We start from the raw sequence: 23,823 nt of genomic DNA, 5'->3' as shown, positions 1-23,823 counted from the left end.
GCAACACTGAGATCACTGGTGGGCTGAGGAACGAGGACTGCAGCCTTGGCAGCTTCGTCGGCAACCTTGTTTCAGATCAGACCAGTGTGACCAGAGACCCACATAAATATCACAGTGGCACCATCAAGAGTGAAGAAGTGATAGTTTTCCTGGACCCATTGCACTAAGGGATGGACGGTGTACAGGACACACAGACACTATGAAAAGCCAGTGTCACCGGATGTACTGCATGGCCTGATACAGGGTGAAGAGCTCCACTGTAAATACTGAGCAGTGTTCTGGAAGCCGATACCGAGAAATGTCGGTGCAAATGACGAAGGAACATCCGACACCACGGTCAGTCTGAGAGCCATCAGTGTACACAAGGGTACTATCACAAATTTCTGTACAGAGGTTGAGAACTTTACAGTGATAGAACGAGGTTGGAATAGTGACTTTAGGAAGCGAATGAAGGCCAAGGTGAACTAACACTGCTCGCCATACAAAGCCAAGGTAGTGAAGGGTTCACACCCACTGTGAAACTGGCAGGTAGCATGAAGCTAAGCTACCAAAGCAATAGCCAAAAGTGAACTCCATGAGATAACAGAAAAGAGGGACGCACCCCATACTGGTAATCAAAGGAGTCATCGAAGGAGGTGGCACATAATGGGTAGCCAGACATGCCAGACAAACAGCATGCATACCTGCTGAGGAGAGAGTCACGGCAGTACGACAGAGATAGTTCGGCAGCTTCTGCATACAGACTCTCAACTGGGCTAGTGTAAAAGGTGCCAGTGGCCAACCGGATGCCATGGTGGTGGATAGTACTGAAAAAGCATTAGAGGGATGGATGGGCAGATGCATAAACGAAATACCCATAGTCTAGTTTTGGAGAGACAAGGGACCAGTACAAACAGAGGAGGGTGGTCAGATCCGCGACCAAGGAAGTACTGCTGAGGACACGTAGGACATTGACGGATCATGTACAGTGGGTGGCCAAGTAAAGCATTTGGAAGGACCAAGAAAGTTTTCTATCGAGCAAGAGCCCCGGGAGGTTGGCCCACACAATGGAAGAGGGAGTGCAACTGTTAAAAAAAACTAGTAAATGGAATCCAGCCAGCTTTTTTGCTATCCTGAAGAACACGATGACATTGTGTATGCAACTGTTTGTAAAGATGCAGTTTGCCATTGTAGGATGACAGGTAACGATGCAGAGGCATGTCCCCATGGATGAATCGCGTCACAGCACACCTCAGTCCACCAAGGGTCCGGGACAGGCTGCAGTAAACAGAAATTGTGAGGAATGGAGCATTCTGTGGTAACGTTTGTAATATATTCTAGCTGGTCATCACAACTGGAGAAATGTTGTTCGTCGAAGGTCACCAGGGAGGAGTAAAGCCTCCAGTCAGTCTTAGAAAGCTGCCATGTGGGTGTGCACGTAGATGAGGTAGGAGTCAACAAATGGATAGTGGATGGGAAATGGTCGCTTGAGTATGTGTCAGAGAGAACAGACCACTCAGGACAATGGACAAGATGGGCAGTGCAGAAGCAGAGGTCCAAATGAGAATAGGTGTGCGTGGTGGAGTCTGAAGGGAACGCGGGTGCTCACGTGTTAAGGCAGATGAGGTTAAGTTGATTGAGGTCAGCCAAGAGGGCACCTCTCTGACAAGTTCTGGGAGAGCGCCAAAGGGGATGGTGCACATTTAAGTCACCGAGCAGCAGAAAGAGGTGAAGTAGCTAAGTAGCTGCCCAAGAATCTGGAGACCACCTGCCCCAGTGACATCGAATGACCGAGGGGTGTAAACAGTAGAAAGGGAAAAGGTTAAGTGAGGAAGGAACATGGAGAATGCAACAGCTTGAAGTTGGGTAGTCAGGGAGATTTCTGACAAACTTGGTTGTGCAGCATGACTCCTCCATGAAATGGAATGCCATTCTTGGAGGGGGGGGGGGGGGGGGGGGGGGGAATCAAAGTGGACCAAAAAGAAATGCAAAAGCTCAAAACGGTCATGAGTGCACAATTTTATTTTCTGAAGGCCGAGAACAAGTGGATGCTGTGATTTCAGGAGCAGCCATAATTCCTCCTTGTTGGATCTAAGACCAAGAACATTCCATTGAAGAATCATGATGAGGAAAGGGGACCAGGGAAAAAAATGAAGGGGTGTCACCTCGGTGGCTGCCAAGTGCCAGCTCGAAGGCTCACTGCTACAGGGCACAGGGGTTGGAGGATCCTGTTCCATGAGCGGCTTCAGCATTCTCCTTCTGTCAGTTCGCAGAGTCCAGGGCTGAAAAACGGTTGGCGGTGGTGCACTTGCGACACAGAAGTAACCCAGGTAAGGGTATCATATGGCGACATCATTGAAGAGGATCTCCGAGTCAGTGAAGGAGAAGACTGTTTGCCTTTGTTTGATTTCTTGGAGCTTTTCTAGTTGGCACAGGAAGACTCAGATGTTTGTTGGCTGGAGGGACGTAAGAAGTCTTCACAGGAGAATTGCTTCTATCCTTTCTGGCCTGGTGGTGGTGTAGCAGGTGACTTCACCCCGTGAGGCAAAAGTCTGGTGGCTTGTTGCACAGCTGGTGGAGGAGACGGGGATGTTACCATGACATTGGGCAATTTTACAACTGTGGTGTTGAATTTGAGGTCACTTGTCTGCGTGGCCATGTCCTTCATGGAGCGAGATGTAACAAGAACAGTACTGTAAGTGCCGGATGGTAGAACGCAGGGTTTCCAACTAGCAAACAACTCGCACGTGACCAGGTAAGGCACTTTTTCCTTCACTGAGATCTCCTGGATGGCCCCCTCATTTCGAGATACATGGGACAATTTCGAGAGGGGGCTGCGTCATCACCACTGCAATTGATACAGTGGGGAGAAGGAGGTGGTCCACTCGGGAGGGTACAGGTCAATATTCATTGCCTATCATGGTCAATTATATCATTCAGACCAATATGATGGGGAAAATGAGTTTAGCTATGGCACTGCTTAATGGTGTGAGCACACCAAAGTTGTTTAGCACAGAAGGATCAGCTGAAAATCTACTCGATAGCAGAGACAAAGAATGTAGACAGCCTGTAGCTGCTGCTGTTCCTTGTAGGTAACATAACATGTAGGGGTTAAACGAAGTAGTTTTCCATTATTTTTTGCATGTAGCATTTTACATTCACTATTTTTCAGTCACATTTACTCACTCTTACATAGTTTTTGATGAAACTTTGTTACTTTTGTGAAAAATGGGATGTAGGAGTCAAATCTTACTGCAACCATCAACTGTAGCCCTAAACTTGAATTGTGTTCCTTTGGAAATTTTAAACGACTGTAAGTCTATCTTCATTCAGAGACAATAGTTCCCTAATTTCACTGTGCAATTACACGAGAAATAGGGTCGTTTTTGAGAATTTCCAGATGTTTACAAAAGAATATTTTAAAAATTTTGTGCAAGTTATGGCTCTTGTGGATAATTCATTTAGTAGCAAATTAATGTCTGTGATTTACTGTAACTGTCAAAGAATAATTCCCACCAAATTTCAGTATATATTAATGTGAATAAACTTAAATTTTTACCAATTTTCAGAAGTTACCATTGTCATGTGCATTAACTATTTCACAGCAGACTGAAGTTTGTGATGTAGTTACTGTAGCACATTTCATAACTAACATATCATGTTACATCTAGTTATCCCTTTCCAGAGAAGTGTATATTGTCTACATTCATCATAAGTGAACGCTGTTTTTGAATTTGTTAGTGACTATAAGCTCAAAAAGTTGGGAAACCATGAATTTTTGCCACAGACTATTCTGTTGCTTAAATAGAAATCTCATTGTGTGTACTAACTGTTTCAGCTCTTAAAGAGAATTAGTCATAGTTTTAGCTCAACAGATTAAAAGATAATGAGCAGGCTTAGTTTAAAATCATTTGTTTACTGTCCTGTAAAATGGTGCACCAAACACAATGCAGCCCCACTGTGAATGCTATTCTCAAATATGGGATGAGTTAGTTGACATTCACACCCAGCTGAAAATCATCGTAACTACTGTCAAATGAATCTTCCTGTCTGATTAAAACTGTGTGTCAGACCGAGACTCGAACTCGGGAACTTTGCCTTTCACGCGCAAGTGCTCTACTGGCAGAATTAAAGCTGTGAGGACGAGTCGTTAGTTGTGCTTGGGTAGCTCAGTTGGTAGAGAACTTGCCCGCGAAAGGCAAAGGTCATGAATTTGAGTCTCGGTCCGGCACACAGTTTTAATCTGCCAGGAAGTTTCATATCAGTGCACACTCCACTGCAAAGTGAAAATCCCATTCTACCGTCAAATGATTGGCAGCAGCTGCAAACTGGTGTGTTGAGAGAGCTCCCAAGAGTCATGTACCGAAGTTACTAAAAGTATCTAAAGTATGATCCTCTCCTGCAAATCCTGTCTCCTCTGCAGAAAGTATGGAAACTGTCATTACTCATCCACTTGACTGGGAGTGGTGTGTCAGTGGTAAGTATACGCATTCTGCATAGAGTAGACAGGGACTAGGGAGGATTCAATGTGTCTCCTAACCAACAGATTCAAGATGCTATCTTCCACTGACACTGAGCCACTAGGACTGTCTTCACCTGTTGGGAAACCTATATTTTCCTGTGTCCAAAGGATGCAAACACAAAACGGTAAGAGGTCTATTAATCACTGGGAATTCAAATGTATGACATGGTATCAGTTAGGGAAATGACAGCAAGGGACAGAAACGAATGCCGGGTTCACTCAGTGTGTATGCCTGGTGGCCTCATTCAATATGTTAAAGAGGGTATTCCAGCAACCAATGAGGGAAAATGGTGCAACCAACTAAAGATTGCGGGGCATGTTGGAACAAATGATACATGTCATCTTGGCTCTGAGGTCATAATTGATCATTCCGTTGAGTGGCAGAGAAGGTTGAGAAGGCCAGTCTTGCACACAGTTTCAATGAAGCTCACAATCTGCAGCATTGTTCCTAGAACTGATCATGGCCTCCTGGTTCTGAGTGGATTGGAGAGACTTAACCAGATACTTTGAAAGTTCTGTGGCAAGCTAGGCTGTGACTTCCTGGACTTGCAACATAGGCTTGAGAACTGTAGGATCCCCCTAAAGGGGTCATTTGTGCACTACACATGAGATGGTGCTACCCAGGTAGTGTATTGTGGGTGAGGTGCACACAAAGGTTTTTTAGATTAGGCTATTCTCCATCCAGCCCAGATAACGATGGCATTTGGAGACCCAGAAGTATTATATCCAAAAAGAATGTCTCCACAGGCGAGAGCATTAAAACCCTAGTAGTTAACTTTTGAAGCATTCACAGCACAGTTCAGAGTTTTAAGCACTCTTGAAAAGCAGCAAGCTCCCACAATAACAGGCACAGAAAACTGGTTAAAACCTGAAGTGATAGCAGTGAGATTTTTGAGGAAAAATTAAGGATATAAAAAAGGGCTGGCTAATGGGAAATTCAGGCATATTTGTCACAGCACACATGAAACTCAAATTCACTGAGATAGAAACTGAAGCTGCATATGAGACTGTTTGGGCAAGACTCAGCATCAGGGCTGAGCACAAAATGATAATTGGATCCTTCTATCTCTCATCAGACTTGTCTCCTGATGTAACTGAAAACTTTAGAGAAAATCTCATTCACTTGTATGTAAGTTCACCAATTATACTGTAATCATTGGTGGAGAGTTTAATCATTCAGCAATTAATTGGGAAAATTACAGTTTTGCTAGTGATGGGCATGATTAGACACCCTGTGAATAAATGTCTTCTCGGAACACTACTTAAAACAGTTAGTTTAGAACCCCCAATCATGATGGGAACATGTTAGATATAACAGCAACAAACAGACCTGACCTCTCTAGGGGCGTCCACATCAAAACTGGTATCTGTGAGCATGAGGCATTTGTGGCAGCAATGATTACCGAAATACAAAGTACAGTTAAACAAGTAGAAAGATATACATGTTCAATAAACTAGACAAAACAGCAGAAGTGTCATATCTCAATGAGGAACTTGAAATTTAGCACATGACAGGAGCACATCAAGGAACTACGGATCAAATTTAAAAGAATAGTTGACCAAGCAATGGATACATATGTACCAAATAGAACAGTTCATATTGTCAATGGTATACAGTCCCTGAAACTTTTAAAGAAAAAGATAGTACCGCAAAACAGTGTAAAACAAAGCAAAGAGCTATAGGTATAGGCAGATGCTAAATGAAATGCGTTTGGCTGTCAAGATAGCAATGTGTGAAGCCTTCAAATACTACCGCAGCACAATATTGTCAAATCATCTTTCACAAAATCCAAACAAATTTTGCTTGTATGTATACTGTATTAGTGGCACCAAAGTTGGCATCCAGTCGCTCTCAGATGAACAGGAACTGAAATTGAGGGTAGCAAAGCAAAAGCAGAAGCAGAAGAACTGAACTCCACTTTCAAATATTGCTTTACAAAGGAAGATCCAGGACAACAGCTCCAGTTTAATCCTTGAATCACTGAAAAGATGAGAGAAATAAGTGTTCTCAGTGGCACTGAGAAACAGTTGAAATCACTAAAATTGAACCAAGCTCCAGGGTCTGTCAGAATCAGGATCAGATTCTATACTGAATTTGCCCTCTGTTAACTATAATCTCTCTTAGATCCCTTGTACAAAAAATTGTGCCCAGTAATTGGAAGAAATCAAACGTCACACTCACTTACAGGAAGGGTAGTAGAAGTTATCCACAAAACTACCATACAATATCCTTGACATCAATTTGTTGTAGAATCTTAGAATATATTCTGGCCTCAAACATAATGAGGCATCTTAAACAGAATGACCTCTTCCATGCCAATGAACAAGAGTTCCAAAAACATCAATCTTGTGAAATCCAACTCGCTTTTCTCATGACATACTGGAAACTGTGCATCAGAGCAGTCGAGGAAATGCATGGCCTCTCAGTTTCTGAAAAGAATTTGACTCAGTATCACAACTACACTTATAATCAAACATTCAATCATAAGTGTTATCAAGCAAAATTTGTGATTGAATTCCAGTCCAAGATACTGGAGATGGCAGGCACACGTGTGTGTGTGTGTGTGTGTGTGTGTGTGTGTGTGTGTGTGTGTGTGTGTTTACTGATGAAGGCTATAGCTGGAAGCTGTATGTGAGTGTCTTAATTGTGTGTGTCTGCAACTTGATGTGTGTTCTTTATGGTAAGTAGAAATCTCTTTTCTTACACTGTTGACTGGATTGAGGATTTTTTGGTAGGGAGGATGCAGCAAGTTATCTAGGATGGAGTCATAAACAGATGAAATCTTTTTGGCTGTGCCCCACGGAAATGTTCTGGGGCCCTTGTTGATCATGTTGCACATTAATGATCTTGTGGACAATATTAATAGTAACCTAGTTTTTTGCAGATGATGCAGTTACCTATAATGATATACTATCTGAAAGAAGCCGTATAAATATTCTGTCAGATCTTGATAAGATTACAAAGTGCCGCAAAGATTGACAACTTGCTTTAAATGTTCAGAAATATAAAATCATCCACTTCACAAAACGATAAAACTTGAGTATCCTAAGACTATAATACCAATGAATCACAGCTGTAATTGGCCAACTTAGACAAATACCATGGTGTACCAGTCCGTAGAGACTGAAATGGAATGATCAGATACACTCAGTCATGGGTAAAGCACGTGGTAGACTTTGGTTTATTATTAGATCACTGGCGTAATACTGTCAGTCTACAAGTAGATTGCTTCCAAATCATTCATGGAACCCAACCTAGGATGCTGTGCAAGTATATGAGACCTGTACCAATAGGGCAAATGGGGGATATTGAATGCATACAGGGAACAACAGCACGAATGGGCACAGGATTGTTTGATCACTGGAAGAGTGTCACAGGAACGCTGAAGAAACTGAACTGTATAATCTTGAAGACAGACTTGAACTATCTCAAGAAAGCCTACTTACAAAGTTGTAACACCTAGCTTTAAATCACAACTCTACAAATATACTACGACCATCAACAAACCGCGTAATTCTTTGCATGCTCCATATATGAATGGAACAAGAAAAAAAACTAATAACTGGTACAACGGGATGATCCATTTTCCATGCACTTCACAGTGCTTTGTAGAGTGTAGAGTACATGTATATGCAGAATCTCTACCATGTTAATGTAAAAGCCTTCACTTTCTACCAAAGTAACATAATGGGCTATGTCACACTGGTCATATCTATTTCTGGCATTGCATTTTACTTGTTATGGGCTGATATGCAGTATGTGCACCTTGCTGCAGTTGTGTTGTATATGAATATTGTTCCTGTCCCTTGAAACTCTTCATTAACTTACCGTATTTACTCGAATCTAAGCCGCACTTTATTTCCGGTTTTTGTAATCCAAAAAGCCGCCTGCGGCTTAGAATCGAGTGCAAAGCAAGTGGAAGTTCTGAAAAATGTTGGTAGGTGCCGCCACAACTAACTTCTGCCGTCGAATATATGTAGCGCAACACAGGCACGACGCCAAAACCTCCGCGTCAGTAAATAAATTTAAAAAAAAGAGAAAAGAAAGAAAGAAAGGTGGAAGACGAGCTTTTTTTTCTCCGCCCCGAGTTTCGACCACTGCACTTTCATACATTATCCAAGAAAGTAAATACAAATTCCGTATTCTTCATCTTCGAATGTAGCAGAATTTCGATGTACTACGAAAATCCGACATGCAAGACTGTTTGGGATGTTTGTCAATATGGCCAACTCTACTTTCTGAATTTTTTCCTACCTGTGACAAGATATGGTTGCTAATAGGAACCTGATGAAATGTGAATCACATGCAGTATTCTCTTCACCATAAGAATAATACGAATATCAACATTTTGTCATGTATTCTTTCATGTTTGCTGCTATCTCATTTAAATCCTGCCTGCCTAATAAACTACGTAACTAGAGTGAGACAACAGCAAACGCGGAAGAATATGCGTATCGTGTCATGTTTATATTCGTATTATTCTTATGCCTAATAGTGATACTGTCAGAAATGAAGCATGGCAACTGACTAGATTTTTAATTCTAAGATGACTAATTTCTGTGCAGAATTTGATGCACTAAAGAAGCGGCCGCAAAGATTTTCAAACGGAGAAACATTTTCGCCTAACTCTCGTTCAGAACATATTCTATCATACGCAGTCTATTATTTGGTTCTTGTTGATCATTATCAAAGAAAGCAACAGTGTAAGTAACAACAAATAGCAGTCTCTTGCCATTGTTTCGCTAATGAGACGATTACTCTCTCTTTTTTTTTTTTAACTGTAAGCGGCGGTAGCGCGCACAAAAGCAAGCCATGCCGCGAGCGGCGACAGGCCGTAAACACGCACTATCAGAATGCGACAAACAATGCGTGACACAGTACAGTAATGCATTTTCAGCTTAGAGTGACGCAAACACCTATAACAAAGAAAACAGTACTTATCAGATCAAAGCAAAATAAGCAATCGATTCAAACCAGACGAAGCATGTGGAAAAGGAAGGGTACCCGTATAAATACGGACGGAACGCCTGACGCGTAGCAATGGCTACCTGGTAAAGCTTAACTGCTAAGCTTACGACTCGAACCAAATTACTGTAGCTGTATCGTCATTCATTCGACCTAAATTGTGTCTCATATTACAATGGACCAACTTTGTTTCGATTTGGAGGTGCGGCCTAAAACTTTACTCTCCCCTTGAATTTCGAGTCTCAAATTTCCGGTGCGGCTTAGATTCGAGTGCAGCTTAGATTCGAGTAAATACGGTAGACATAGTGTCTTGGAATTTATGTCAACTGCTTTCCATTTAAGAAGTTTTACATTACTGGGAGTGGACTTGATGATTCTTAAGCAACTTGAATTTCTGTGTCCTCACTTGACAGTGGAGGCTTAGGTGTTAACAACATTATTTATGGTGGTAAATGTTCCACCAATAGCTGGACTAATGCCGTCTGTGTTGCTCAAAGTGACTGACGGCGAACATAACTGCAATGGAACACTCCATCTTTCTGTATTTTATCTCTGTTGCACCTCTTTGATAACTGGGTGGGTGAGCCAGTTCTATTATCAGAATAATGCACCGATGGAATACAACAGCCTGACCTGTGTACCTTGAAAACCACTGTGTGTTCAAATAACGAGGGATTTTATTTTTAATGAAATTAAATTTACTTTCTCATTGTACTGCCTAACTTTTCCGTTTTAGTGAAAAGTAATAAGTGTCACAACTCTTTGATCTATTTCCTGTATTAGTTTCCACAGTCCATCGGAGTAAAACTACAATGCTTTGCCAAGAAAAATTACATAAAATGTACAATTTAATGTGTGCCTCATAAAGATCTTATTTTGAATAAAAAATTCTTGAGCAATAGGAGGAAGAAGAAAAAAAAATAGTATGAGGCATCCTTGTATACAACACTTTGTCAATCAGATAAAGGAATATCAATGAAACTGTTTCGCTAACTCAAACTGATAGTCCTTTCCTAACTAACAACCATAAGCTTTTACTCACAAAATGATTTCACCATTAAGTGCTCCCCATCCTCGTATACATCACACACACTATGATCCAAATTCCAGACAAGTCACTCAAACAATGTCATGAAAATACAGACCTTGTCCTTGAGTTGCTGGCAGAGTTGTAGTGCCACTGTAAGAAGTACTAGAGCTTCATTTAGCCATGGAATTGAGCACTCTGCCTGATGGGTGTCAAACTTCATTGTGCCTTGCACATTTGTCAGCTGATATACAGCAAACACCAGTTTGTGGCTCTGCACATAGAAACTGATTGCAAGATCTTCAGGAAGGTTGGGCACCAAAGATTTCTGAAATATGGATGTGGCATTATTATTAATGCTGTTGATAGAAAATGACACTAACACATAAATAAACCACCCAGCACTAATATAAAATTTCAGATTGAGAGAACTTCCCAGTTAGAAAATTTGGAAAGCATGATGTGTAGGTCAGAAACAGTTACAAGAAATTTCCACCAATACACAGCACAAAATAATCAGTACAGAGAATTACAAAGTATTGCTTAAATATTACACTATTACTATTATTATCTTTTTTGACTTTTTTTTCTCAGACTTAAGTCTGGTTAAAAATGGAACGTGACGCGGACCTCGGTCAAGCGTGACTTCCTTGTAACTGTATGGTATATGTTATATTGCATTTAGGAACTTTCGGGTAATTGAACATGTATCAATAATTACAGATTTTTGTAGTTGTATATATATGTTTGGATGTAGCTGTATTGCATTGATGTACTGGTGAATATTGTGAGGTATGACTCCTGTAGTTGATAGTATAATTGGGATAATGTCAACTTTATCCTGATGCCACATGTCCTTCACTTCCTCAGCCAGTTGGATGTATTTTTCAATTTTTTCTCCTGTTTTCTTCTGTATATTTGTTGTGTTGGGTATGGATATTTCAATTAGTTGTGTTAATTTCTTCTTTTTATTGGTGAGTATGATGTCAGGTTTGTTATGTGGTGTTGTTTTATCTGTTATAATCGTTCTGTTCCAGTATAATTTGTATTCATCATTCTCCAGTACATTTTGTGGTGTGTACTTGTATGTGGGAACGTGTTGTTTTATTAGTTTATGTTTTATGGCAAGTAGTTGATGTATTATTTTTGCTACATTGTCATGTCTTCTGGGGTATTCTGTATTTGCTAGTATTGTACATCCGCTTGTGATGTGATCTACTGTTTCTATTTGTTGTTTGCAAAGTCTGCATTTATCTGTTGTGGTATTGGGATCTTTAATAATATGCTGCTGTAATATCTGGCATTTATTGTTTGATCCTGTATTGCGATCATGAATCCTTCCGTCTCACTGTATATATTGCCGTTTCTTAGCCATGTGTTGGATGCGTCTTGATCTATGTGTGGCTGTGTTAGATGATACGGGTGCTTGCCGTGTAGTGTTTTCTTTTTCCAATTTACTTTCTTTGTATCTGTTGATGTTATGTGATCTAAAGGGTTGTAGAAGTGGTTATGAAATTGCAATGGTGTAGCTGATGTATTTATATGAGTGAGTGCTTTGTGTATTTTGCTAGTTTCTGCTCGTTCAGGAAAGAATTTTCTTAAATTGTCTACCTGTCCATAATGTAGGTTTTTTATATCTATAAATCCCCTTCCACCTTCCTTTCTGCTTAATGTGAATCTTTCTGTTGCTGAATGTATGTGATGTATTCTATATTTGTGGCATTGTGATCGTGTAAGTGTATTGAGTGCTTCTAGGTCTGTGTCACTCCATTTCACTACTCCAAATGAGTAGGTCAATACCGGTATAGCATAAGTATTTATAGCTTTTGTCTTGTTTCTTGCTGTCAATTCTGTTTTCAGTATTTTTGTTAGTCTTTGTCTATATTTTTCTTTTAGTTCTTCTTTAATATTTGTATTATCTATTCCTATTTTTTGTCTGTATCCTAGGTATTTATAGGCATTTGTTTCTCCATCGCTTCTATGCAGTCGCTGTGGTTATCCAATATGTAATCTTCTTGTTTAGTGTGTTTGCCCTTGACTATGCTATTTTTCTTACATTTGCCTGTTCCAAAAGCCATATTTATATCATTGCTGAATACTTCTGTCATCTTTAGTAATTGGTTGAGTTGTTGATTTGTTGCTGCCAGTAGTTTTAGATCATCCATGTATAGCAAATGTGTGATTTTGTGTGGGTATGTTCCAGTAATATTGTATCCATAATTTGTATTATTTAGTATGTTGGATAGTGGGTTCAGAGCAAGACAGAACCAGAAAGGACTTAATGAGTCTCCTTGGTATATTCCACGCTTAATCTGTATTGGCTGTGATGTGATGTTATCTGAATTTGTTTGGATATTAAGTGTGGTTTTCCAGTTTTTCATTACTGTGTTTAGAAACTGTATCAATTTAGGATCTACTTTGTATATTTCCAAAATCTGTAGTAACCATGAGTGGGGTACACTATCAAAGGCTTTTTGGTAATCAATGAATGCGTAGTGTAGGGACCTTTGTTTAGTTTTCGCTTGATATGTCACCTCTGTATCTATTATCAGTTGCTCTTTACATCCTCGTGCTCCTTTGCAGCAGCCTTTTTGTTCTTCGTTTATAATTTTGTTCTGTGTTGTATGTGTCATTAATTTCTGTGTGATGACTGAAGTTAATATTTTGTATGTTGGTAGGCATGTTATGGGGCGATATTTAGCTGGGTTTGCTGTGTCTGCTTGATCTTTAGGTTTCAGATAGGTTATTCCATGTGCAAGTGTATCAGGGAATGTGTATGGGTCTGCAATGTAACTGTTAAATAATTTAGTTAGATGTGAATGTGTTGAGGTGAACTTCTTTAGCCAGTAATTTGCTATTTTATCATTTCCAGGGGCTTTCCAATTGTGTGTAGAATTAATTGCTCGGGTGACTTCATGTTGCAAAATTATCACTTCAGGCATTTGTGGTATCATCTTGTATGTGTCTGTTTCTGCTTGTATCCACCGTGCATGCCTGTTATGTTGTACCGGGTTTGACCATATGCTGCTCCAGAAGTGTTCCATGTCTGTTATGTTCGGTGGATTGTCTATTTTAATGTGTGTGTTATCCATTGTTTGGTAAAATCTCTTTTGGTTTGTGTTGAATGTTTGGTTTTGTTTCCTTCTATTTACACTTTTTTTGTATCTTCTAAGTCGTTTGGCCAATGCTTGTAATTTCTGCTTTTTTTCATCTAATTGCTCTATTGCTTCTTGTTGTGAGATTTTACCTAACCTTTTTCGTTTTTTGCCTGATATTTCATTTCTTATTATTATTATTATTATTATTATTATCATTATCATCATTATCATCATTCCCACTTATATTGTGAGAAATGTGACTTATTTTAATTACAACTCAGTAATTGCTCATCAATTTAAAAGTTGTGTCCTGAAAATAAGAACTTTGAATCTATTATACTTCTTTCCACACACAGTAATCTTCTTGAAACAGCAAATTAATCACAGCTCAGCTGAAAGCTTTTATGTATTAGTATCTCTCTCTCCTGTTCTGCAAGCTCCAGGTATTTCTGTATTTCTAGTTGGACTAGCACCCTTCGGTTGACGGATACTGTAGGGAATGGCACTCCAACACCCTCACCCTCCCTCTTTTTTTGCAATGAAACTTCTTCGCTGATTAAAAATATGTGTCAGAGGTGAACAAAAGGTCTGTCTTTGAATTTTGCAGGCAACACTTGTGTCACATAGGGCACTTCATGGTCTGATAAACCGGTACACAACTCCCATCTTCCAAACTCCACAAAAGCTTTCCTGCATTCCTGTTAGAACATTTGGGTGAAAGCATGTGACACAGCACAGCGTAATGGATAGGGCTGTCTTTCACTCTGCAGCAGATGGTTTGCTGCAATGTTTATGGCTTAGGATACATACTACACTTTGGCATGCACACACTTCACACTTACCATATTCCTGCTTCTCATGAGGTCATCAATAGTCTTCTTACGAGGCACTATGAGACTGGTACGGGCACGTTGCAAGGCTCCCAGTATGTTGCCCAATATATAAAGTACTTCTTCTGATGACCTGTTGAGCATTTTAAATGGCTATTACAGACATGTTAAACTACATACTAGTGGGAGAAACCATAACTGATTGGTAGAGGAAGATATGTTGCAGTTTGGTTTAAGAAAAGAGGTTTCCTAGTAAACATCTCAACCATGAATGTCAGTTACAGATTTAAAGAAAACACCGAATGTATTAACTTAATTATTTAATGCTTTCAACTGCAATTTATTAACACAGTGACCCAGTAGCTCTGAATCATTCTTGGTCTTGAAAACCTATTTATGATAGCCTCTTTATTTATTTATTTATTTTTAAGTGTGAGCAACAAAGTTGAATTTGACACTGTGTTTAAAAAAATCTAACGTGCACTTTTTTTACCATATGCAATATTCAAAATTGCAGCACACATACGATTCGATGGTGCATTACATTTAAGTATAAACTTGAATCCATCATTCATTGGCAATATTACTGAAATTTAGGTAGTGTTCCTTATGTCACAATGCACTGCTTAGTTCTCAACTTCGTTACATTATTTTTGACCAACAACTATGTAGTGTGTTTGCACAAGGTAATTGCGAAATGGAAGGCACGCAGGAAAGAATATTGTATGATTCTTCTTTCCAAATGTAAAATAATTCCTTGTGCTGAAAAATATGGTAACAGGAGGGCAGGCCAAGGGTTCGAAGTAATTAACAGTAATATTCGCTTATGGAGAAACAGAAATTTGGATTATTTGTAACTATCCCTACTAGACAGAAATTCACTGGCCCTTGCAAAAGAAGATATCCTGTTGAAATAAAAGTTTTGGAATACATCCCTGAAAGGAGGAAGAATGGGCAATCTGTGATTAGCGACACCATACAAAACAAAGCAAAAGAGGTGGCTGCAGTTCTTAATATTCTGACGCAAGAGATTAAGGCTAGCTGTGGATGGGTTGATTGCTTAATGAAACAGGTGGGCTTATTTCTATAAAACCAGACAACAATATGCCAGAAACTTCCACAGGATTTTAAGAAAAAACTTCATGAATTGCATCATTATGTCATCACACTTCAGAAATAGAATAACTTTTCAATGAGCCAAACAGTCAATGCTGTTGAGAAGTCAGTTTGGTTTGATATGCCACTTAATTACACAATTGACAAGAAGGGAGCAGCAAAAGAAGTCACCATCAAAATATCAGGGAGTGAAAAACAGTGCATACCTGTAATGATGACAATCACAACAGATGGGTGCAAGCTTTCCCCTTTCTTAATCTTCAAGCAAAAAAAGAGCCCCGAGATCCCTAAAAATGCAAAACTCTTCCCTTATGACGCCATTGTTCAAAACCTACAAAAGGTCTGTGGGCTATCAAAACTACCGCTAATGTTTTGTCTTGACGCAATTCATAGTCATCTCAGTTACAATGACAAAAAGAAGATCCATGGCCTAGCCAGTACCTTGTAATTATTCCTGAAGGAATAACTTCTGTGTTATAGCCCCCAGATGTAAGTATAAATAAACGTTTCAAAGGTTATGTTCATGAACAGTACGAAAAATGGTTTTGTGAAGCAAACTGTGAACTAACTACAACATGAAAAACTAAGTGTGCTGCACTCCGTATTACTGCTCACTGGCTTTCAGTTGCCTCAAAAATCATCGAAGCACCAATGATTGTAAAACCACTCAAGAAGTGCTGTATTTAAAATACTCTAAAAGTTAGTGAACAACATCGAGCATGACGGGGAAAGAGGAAATGAATTTGTTGCCAATGTTGATACCTCCAAGGATACCAGTAATGATGACATTAGTGAATAACAATGAATTTTACAGAATCACTAGATTTTTGCTCAAGAGCTTTCAAACTTTCACTCTCTTACAATAAATTCAACAAAGACAAAATATTTACAATAAGAATTACAAAGAGTGGTGAGAACTCCCAAGTACATCATAAAATTTGATGATTATATAAGAATACAATGTTGGCTTAAGACTTTACAGCTGTTTCTTTTCATGTAATTCTCAAAACTTGACTCAAAAGGCAATGGTCAGGTACTCGGATGTTCATATATAACTGTAATATGAATACTTTCTGGTTTTCGATCAATTGGTAGTTGATATTTAGTGCAAGGTAATGGTCTGAGTCATAGTCTCATATAATCATTTAAGAACATTGTCATAGCTGCCACTACATGCAAGCTGATCATCAAGGTGAGCATTCTATAAACCAAAGTCAAGAGTATTTAAATAAAATATGTATATAGTGAATACAGTATTGGCACACTCCAATTATGCACATTTATAAATATTAGTACTCATGAACATCAAACACAACACTATTCAAATTTTAGATGTGCCCATCACCATACAAATAAGGTTTTGTTATGAAGCATGGTTCTATACACACTGATCAACCAGAATTAATAGAAATCTCCTCTCAAATCAAATATGGAAGGTGTGGTACAGTAGGTACCTATGTAAAAGGTGTCAGGGATGCAGAAAAGTAGTTTTATTGCATCCATATGTAGATAAAGACAGCAAAGTTTGTCAGCACTGAATCTGAGGCTCCAGGAACCCCAATGAATCACCAGATTTTAAACTTTTAGAAGTCATCCTTATAACCCACATACATGAAAGGTGGTTGAGCATATTTTGCATCTAATGTAATACCATAGCTCTTCTCTAGGTACAAGAAGATAACAATTAAAAAGTGCTTGCACAGAAAAGTGTGCTGTATAGCTGTGTCCAGCAGACCCAGGTTATCAAAGGTAGAGTGATATCTCTTAAGCCCACACTAAACAGTAACCTTGATTCTAACATCCAGATGAGGTAGTTGGCCTTGTACTAAATGTCTTCCATATACAGCTGGTGAGGACAACACTATTGTACATACTGGGGTATGTACAATACTTCCTTATTTTTATGAGAGGAATTAATTCAGCTTTTCTCCAGAAGCTGGGGTACTGCTGTTTCAAAAATGAAATTAAAAATATTGGAAGATGTTGAATTTGATACTAGAATAAAAATGTATGAAAACTATGCTTGTCAAATCATAGAAAGCAACCTCCCCCTCCCTCCCCCCCACCACCTACCCCTACCCCTACCACATCCACCACCACCACCACCACCACCACCACCACCACGAATGTAATTTACAATTAATTTTTCATGCCACACACAACTCACATACTTACGGCCACTGTCTCCAGGTGCTGGAACACACACACACACACACACACACACACACACACACACACACAGAGCCACTGTCTCTGGGCACTAGAGCTTAGACTCCAGTGCCCACACACACAGAGAGAGAGAGAGAGAGAGAGAGAGAGAGAGTGTGTGTGTGTGTGTGTGTGTGTGTGTTTCTATTTCTGGAGAAGGACCTTGCCTAAAACCTTAGATTTTAGTAGTCATTTTCACTACTGTGCCTGTCTGCAAGTCAGTACATCCTCTAAGTGGTGAGTTATCTACCCTTTCCAAACTGTTGTAATTCATGCCACCGTACACAACACAAAATGGTTATTTCAGATCCATGTTAAGCTTTGTACATAAGATTTCCCTTACTTCATCTTCCAAGGAGAAATAAATCAATATTATCCAAACAGCAGTGGAAAATAATGGCTGCAATCCACAAATAATTCACCACCTATACAATAAAATTAAAATAGAAAATTACCTGCAGTAAATTCACAACCACCAGAAAAAAATATATATTGCACACATTCCATTCCTAGGTATAATATCATGCCAAGTAGCAAATCTTTTCAAAGGGACACATGTTCAAGTAAACTTCGACATAAATAACATGGTGCAACATTAACATGATCCATAGCACCAAAACTACCAGCCCACGCCTTGAAAAATCAGGAATTTACAATATTGTGACAATTGATTAAGCTTTTATTCTGACCAGACATGCAGAAGCTTTAATGTAAGATACCTTGAACACATGGATGCCTTTTAGCCTAGTAAGTTAGAATAAATCTGCAATAGCCACTCAATAGCCACACTGTTCCTAACATTGAAGTTAATATGTACATATTACGCAGCACTAACAAATGCAATTACATGGACATCATAGAAGAACCAGAAATATATTTCACACCTTCAGTTCACCTGAATACATTCTAAATGAGCAACTGGAGATTGCTAACACACAATTTTTATATAACTTTCTTGGGCTGTGCACACAAAAACACAACATGGATATCCAACAAACAGAAACCTGTACAAGAATTCCCACACTGCAATAGAAGAACACCTGTGCTATGTAACATCCTAACAACTCCTGTAGATGAAGAGTTACAGGCACCAAAGTCAACACTCACCATAGCTTAACAAAAATCTTTAATTTTTAACACTTTCAAAAACTTAACACAATGTAATTTGCATATATTTATATTCCAAATAAACCTGTTAATGATGGCAGTATAAAGTTACATAACTCTAATGTTGAGCAAATGTGTATCCTCAATCCCAAGCTTCATCTTTTTAATTCTGTACTGTTATCGAGTAACTTATAAACTGTTAACACCATCAAAAGTTCTGTACATATAAATTTGTGTACATGTATGTCTAATTTACCTACACTACAAGGTGTACAACTCTGCTTCCGCTGTTTTTTCCCCAATATTTGAGGCTTTAATGAAACAAATTGGTTACACATGTATCATTCAAAGTATTTTCTATTGCTGGCTACCACCTTCTCCCATCTTTCAGGCAGTGTACAAAGCCTGCGTCAAAAAAATTACTGTTCTTTTGAAGCAATCCACGAATTGATCCAATCTGTGACTACTTCATGATGTCGGAAGTGTTGGTAAGCCAGGCCATGTGCCATTGATCTAAACAGGTGATAGTCAGAAAGAGCAATGTCTGCAGAATATGGCAGGTGTTGAGGGACTTCTGGTTTTAATGTTTGCAAGTGTGTTTTGGTCTCTTTTGCAACATAGGGTCGAGCGTTGTCATGCTGCAAAACCACTTTATCGTGCCTCTCGCTGTATGGCGTCCGTTAGTCTTTTAATGCTCTGCTCAAACACATTAATTGGGTTCGATAACAAGCACCTGTGATTGTTTCACTTGGTTTTAACATGCCATAGTACACGACACCAAGCTGGTCCCACCAAATGTAGAGCACAATCTTGGAGGCGTGAATATTCGTTGGCCATTGACGTGGAAGCATGACCGGGATATCCCCACGTTTTTTTTCCATTTAGAGCTATCGTAATGAACCCATTTTTTGTCCCCGGTCACAATGCGATGCAGAAATCCCATCCGTTTTTGCCTCTGAAGCAGCTGTTCACAAACACCGTTCAATGTCTCTTGGATTCAGCTTACACAGGACCCAAGTTCTTTCTTTCTGAATAATGCCCATAGCCTTGAGACATTTTGAAATGGCTTGCTGTGTCACTCCCACTAATCATGCCAATTCTTCTTGAGTTTGACATGAGTCTTCACTCAGCAATGTCTCCAATTCTACATCTTCGAACACATTCTCCCTTCCACCACCATGCCGGTCTATGACATTACAATCACCATTCTTGAAGCGTTGAAACCACTTGCGACACATTCTTTCACTAATAGCGTTCTTACCACACGTACTTGAGAGCATTTAATGAGACTTAGCTGCTGTTTTCTTCATACTGAAACAAAACAGTAACACCTCCCGCAAAAGACGAGAATTAGGCTCATAAACTGACATTTTCAATCAAGAACAACTTTATGATGCAGACAAAAATTGACTAATGTTTGAATGAGGTTATGTTGACCAAGGACCAAGCTAACTGCCTGACATCTGCGTTCTGTTTCTTTCAATCGATTCTTACCGTTGTCGCCACCTATCAGCAAATAGTGGAAGCGAAGTTGTACACCTGGTACTATATAAAAGCAAGTTGAGGTTCAACATTGTTACCAAAAGGCTCAACAAGCACTTGACCGATTTATTTCAAATTTTCACATGACACACTAATAAAATTTAGTCAGCAGCAGATTGCATATTTTTTAATAAATGTAACATACTACTATATGTAAGCTATATTAGACAAATGGTGTTAACAAAAAACTAAAAAAGTTACTGATTAATTTTCATCAAATTTTTGCACGACACACTAGTAAATATTCACATACATGTACAAAGCCCATATATCTTTTAAAACAACAATTACAGGTTTTCCATTGTAGCTGACTGTGAGAAAGAAAATGTGCTGTGAAAATAGTGTGGTTTAGTTTTATTTCTTGTAGTCAATTTGAACTACGACATCAGGGCATTAAAACCATTAGACAAATTGTTTCTCCTACATATATTCTTCCTCCTTATATATAAATTTTAAACAAAATATGCATACACAACAATGTGCTTTTTCATTTTATTCCTTGCAGTCAGTTTTAACAGAAAACAGGGAAGCTGTATTTATGACTTATCGGCTTATGATTAGAATACTACTGTGGAATCTAAAACATACAAAACATTGTAATCCTATGCATTCACAGATTGAAACCATGCGAAGTACTGTCACTGAAGATACTATCCTCACAGATCCAGCAATCGGAGAGGTCTCTCTCGCACCCCATATACCAATGATCCCAACCAATTACCCCATTCATTCTAAGTAACTTCAACTCCCAATCAAGGTTTTGTTTGCTATACCAATAAACTACGCTCAAAGTAGTCAGAGAAAAAGAGAGACAGGGATGGGAGAGGGGGAAGGATGAGATGGGTGGAGAAAGGAGGAAGGAGAACCACAGAGAGAGGGGGAGGGAGATAAACAGAGAGATTGGGGAGGAAGAGAGTGACAGAGAGAGTGAGGAGACAGATATTTAACAATTAGGAACCATTTCCAGGTTTCCTAGCATTATGCAATCTGATGGCTTTATAATATCTCATTAAAATATCTGCTGCTAGTTGTTAAAAAAACACTTACTGAAAACAACTTGACATATAGTCCTGTAATAATAAGATCATTCTTAGAGTTCAAGCATTTTTCTGTTGCTAATATGTTGCACATCCCATACATGTACTTTGCTTAGTTTACATTTATATCCAATAGGAACTGAATTATATCTCCATGTCTTTGCTTAAAGGATACTCTTTACGTTGCAAATACACTCCTGGAAATGGAAAAAAAGAACACATTAACACCGGTGTGTCAGACCCACCATACTTGCTCCGGACACTGCGAGAGGGCTGTACAAGCAATGATCACACGCACGGCACAGCAGACACACCAGGAACCGCGGTGTTGGCCGTCGAATGGCGCTAGCTGCGCAGCATTTGTGCACCGCCGCCGTCAGTGTCAGCCAGTTTGCCGTGGCATACGGAGCTCCATCGCAGTCTTTAACACTGGTAGCATGCCGTGACAGCGTGGACGTGAACCGTATGTGCAGTTGACGGACTTTGAGCGAGGGCGTATAGTGGGCATGCGGGAGGCCGGGTGGACGTACCGCCGAATTGCTCAACACGTGGGGCGTGAGGTCTCCACAGTACATCGATGTTGTCGCCAGTGGTCGGCGGAAGGTGCACGTGCCCGTTGACCTGGGACCGGACCGCAGCGACGCACGGATGCACGCCAAGACCGTAGGATCCTACGCAGTGCCATAGGGGACCGCACCGCCACTTCCCAGCAAATTAGGGACACTGTTGCTCCTGGGGTATCGGCGAGGACCATTCGCAACCGTCTCCATGAAGCTGGGCTACGGTCCCGCACACCGTTAGGCCGTCTTCCGCTCATGCCCCAACATCGTGCAGCCCGCCTCCAGTGGTGTTGCGACAGGCGTGAATGGAGGGACGAATGGAGACGTGTCGTCTTCAGCGATGAGAGTCGCTTCTGCCTTGGTGCCAATGATGGTCGTATGCGTGTTTGGCGCTGTGCAGGTGAGCGCCACAATCAGGACTGCATACGGCCGAGGCACACAGGGCCAACACCCGGCATCATGGTGTGGGGAGCGATCTCCTACACTGGCCGTACACCACTGGTGATCGTCGAGGGGACACTGAATAGTGCACGGTACATCCAAACCGTCATCGAACCCATCGTTCTACCATTCCTACGCCGGCAAAGGAACTTGCTGTTCCAACAGGACAATGCACGTCCGCATGTATCCCATGCCACCCAACGTGCTCTAGAAGGTGTAAGTCAACTACCCTGGCCAGCAAGATCTCCGGATCTGTCCCCCATTGAGCATGTTTGGGACTGGATGAAGCGTCGTCTCACGCGGTCTGCACGTCCAGCACGAACGCTGGTCCAACTGAGGCGCCAGGTGGAAATGGCATGGCAAGCCGTTCCACAGGACTACATCCAGCATCTCTACGATCGTCTCCATGGGAGAATAGCAGCCTGCATTGCTGCGAAAGGTGGATATACACTGTACTAGTGCCGACATTGTGCATGCTCTGTTGCCTGTGTCTATGTGCCTGTGGTTCTGTCAGTGTGATCATGTGATGTATCTGACCCCAGGAATGTGTCAATAAAGTTTCCCCTTCCTGGGACAATGAATTCACGGTGTTCTTATTTCAATTTCCAGGAGTGTAAAAGCATTGAGTATAAAGTACATGTGTGAAGTGCAACACTATCATTAAGAATATTATGAAGAGTGCCATTGCTATTTATTTACTTTGTGTGCACTATTCACAGCACAGCTTCTACCTGAACCTGGAAAACCTGACAAACCAAAACAAAACAAATCATCATCCACTGGAACAAACGAAAATGTATACAACTGTTTCACCTTATATCTAAATAAATGCAGTGGCATTATCATGTTTTTATTACTGAAACTACATATAAAGTGGCACTAAATATTCAAATGTTCTTGCACACTGTATAAGCAGAAGACATGCTGCTGTCCAAAACATCAATTTAATTGGAAATGTTAGCCATCTGAAGATGATCACGGTAGCCCAAAACCAGTCATGGTATTGGAAAAAAGCATTTTGAATATATTCGTGGCTGGTTGAATTATTCATCAACAATATTGACTGAGTATTCTTGCAATGTTTCTTTAAGGTAATGCCAGATATTGCAATGAATGCTGTCATGACCTGGTAATATACAAAGTGCAAACGGACAGTGTTTATTCCTACTTGATAAAGGACAGCTGTAAACATTACTGGTAGAATCAAAGTGAAAACAAACTCTCTTTGTAAGAGCTCAATACTGATAGAAAACTGGACCGTGGCTTGGGGTAATCCTTAGGCATGTTAAATGCTCTATCATACACTGGGCAAGTCTGCTTTGCTGATCTAGACAATACAATTCATCGTACAGCAGTAAATAGGTCCCTTGCACATCTGCTTGAAATCCTC

At 40.0% G+C, this 23,823-nt stretch overlaps 1 protein-coding gene across 1 annotated transcript in view; it reads right to left on the bottom strand.

The window, feature by feature from the left end:
- The window catches only part of LOC126168235 (protein rogdi), a 68,319-nt gene that overhangs the window by 8,333 nt on the left and 36,163 nt on the right, over nt 1-23,823 (bottom strand). The window contains exons 5-6 of the mRNA XM_049920540.1: nt 14,435-14,555; nt 10,613-10,822 (exon numbers count right to left, since the gene is read on the bottom strand). Of these exons, the coding sequence (XP_049776497.1) occupies nt 10,613-10,822; nt 14,435-14,555 (331 nt within the window). The remainder of the gene's footprint in view (nt 1-10,612; nt 10,823-14,434; nt 14,556-23,823) is intronic.

Source organism: Schistocerca cancellata, chromosome 1, assembly GCF_023864275.1.
Source record: "Schistocerca cancellata isolate TAMUIC-IGC-003103 chromosome 1, iqSchCanc2.1, whole genome shotgun sequence".
In the NCBI taxonomy this organism is placed as follows: domain Eukaryota; kingdom Metazoa; phylum Arthropoda; class Insecta; order Orthoptera; family Acrididae; genus Schistocerca; species Schistocerca cancellata.
This window is presented reverse-complemented; position numbering and strand designations above follow the sequence as displayed.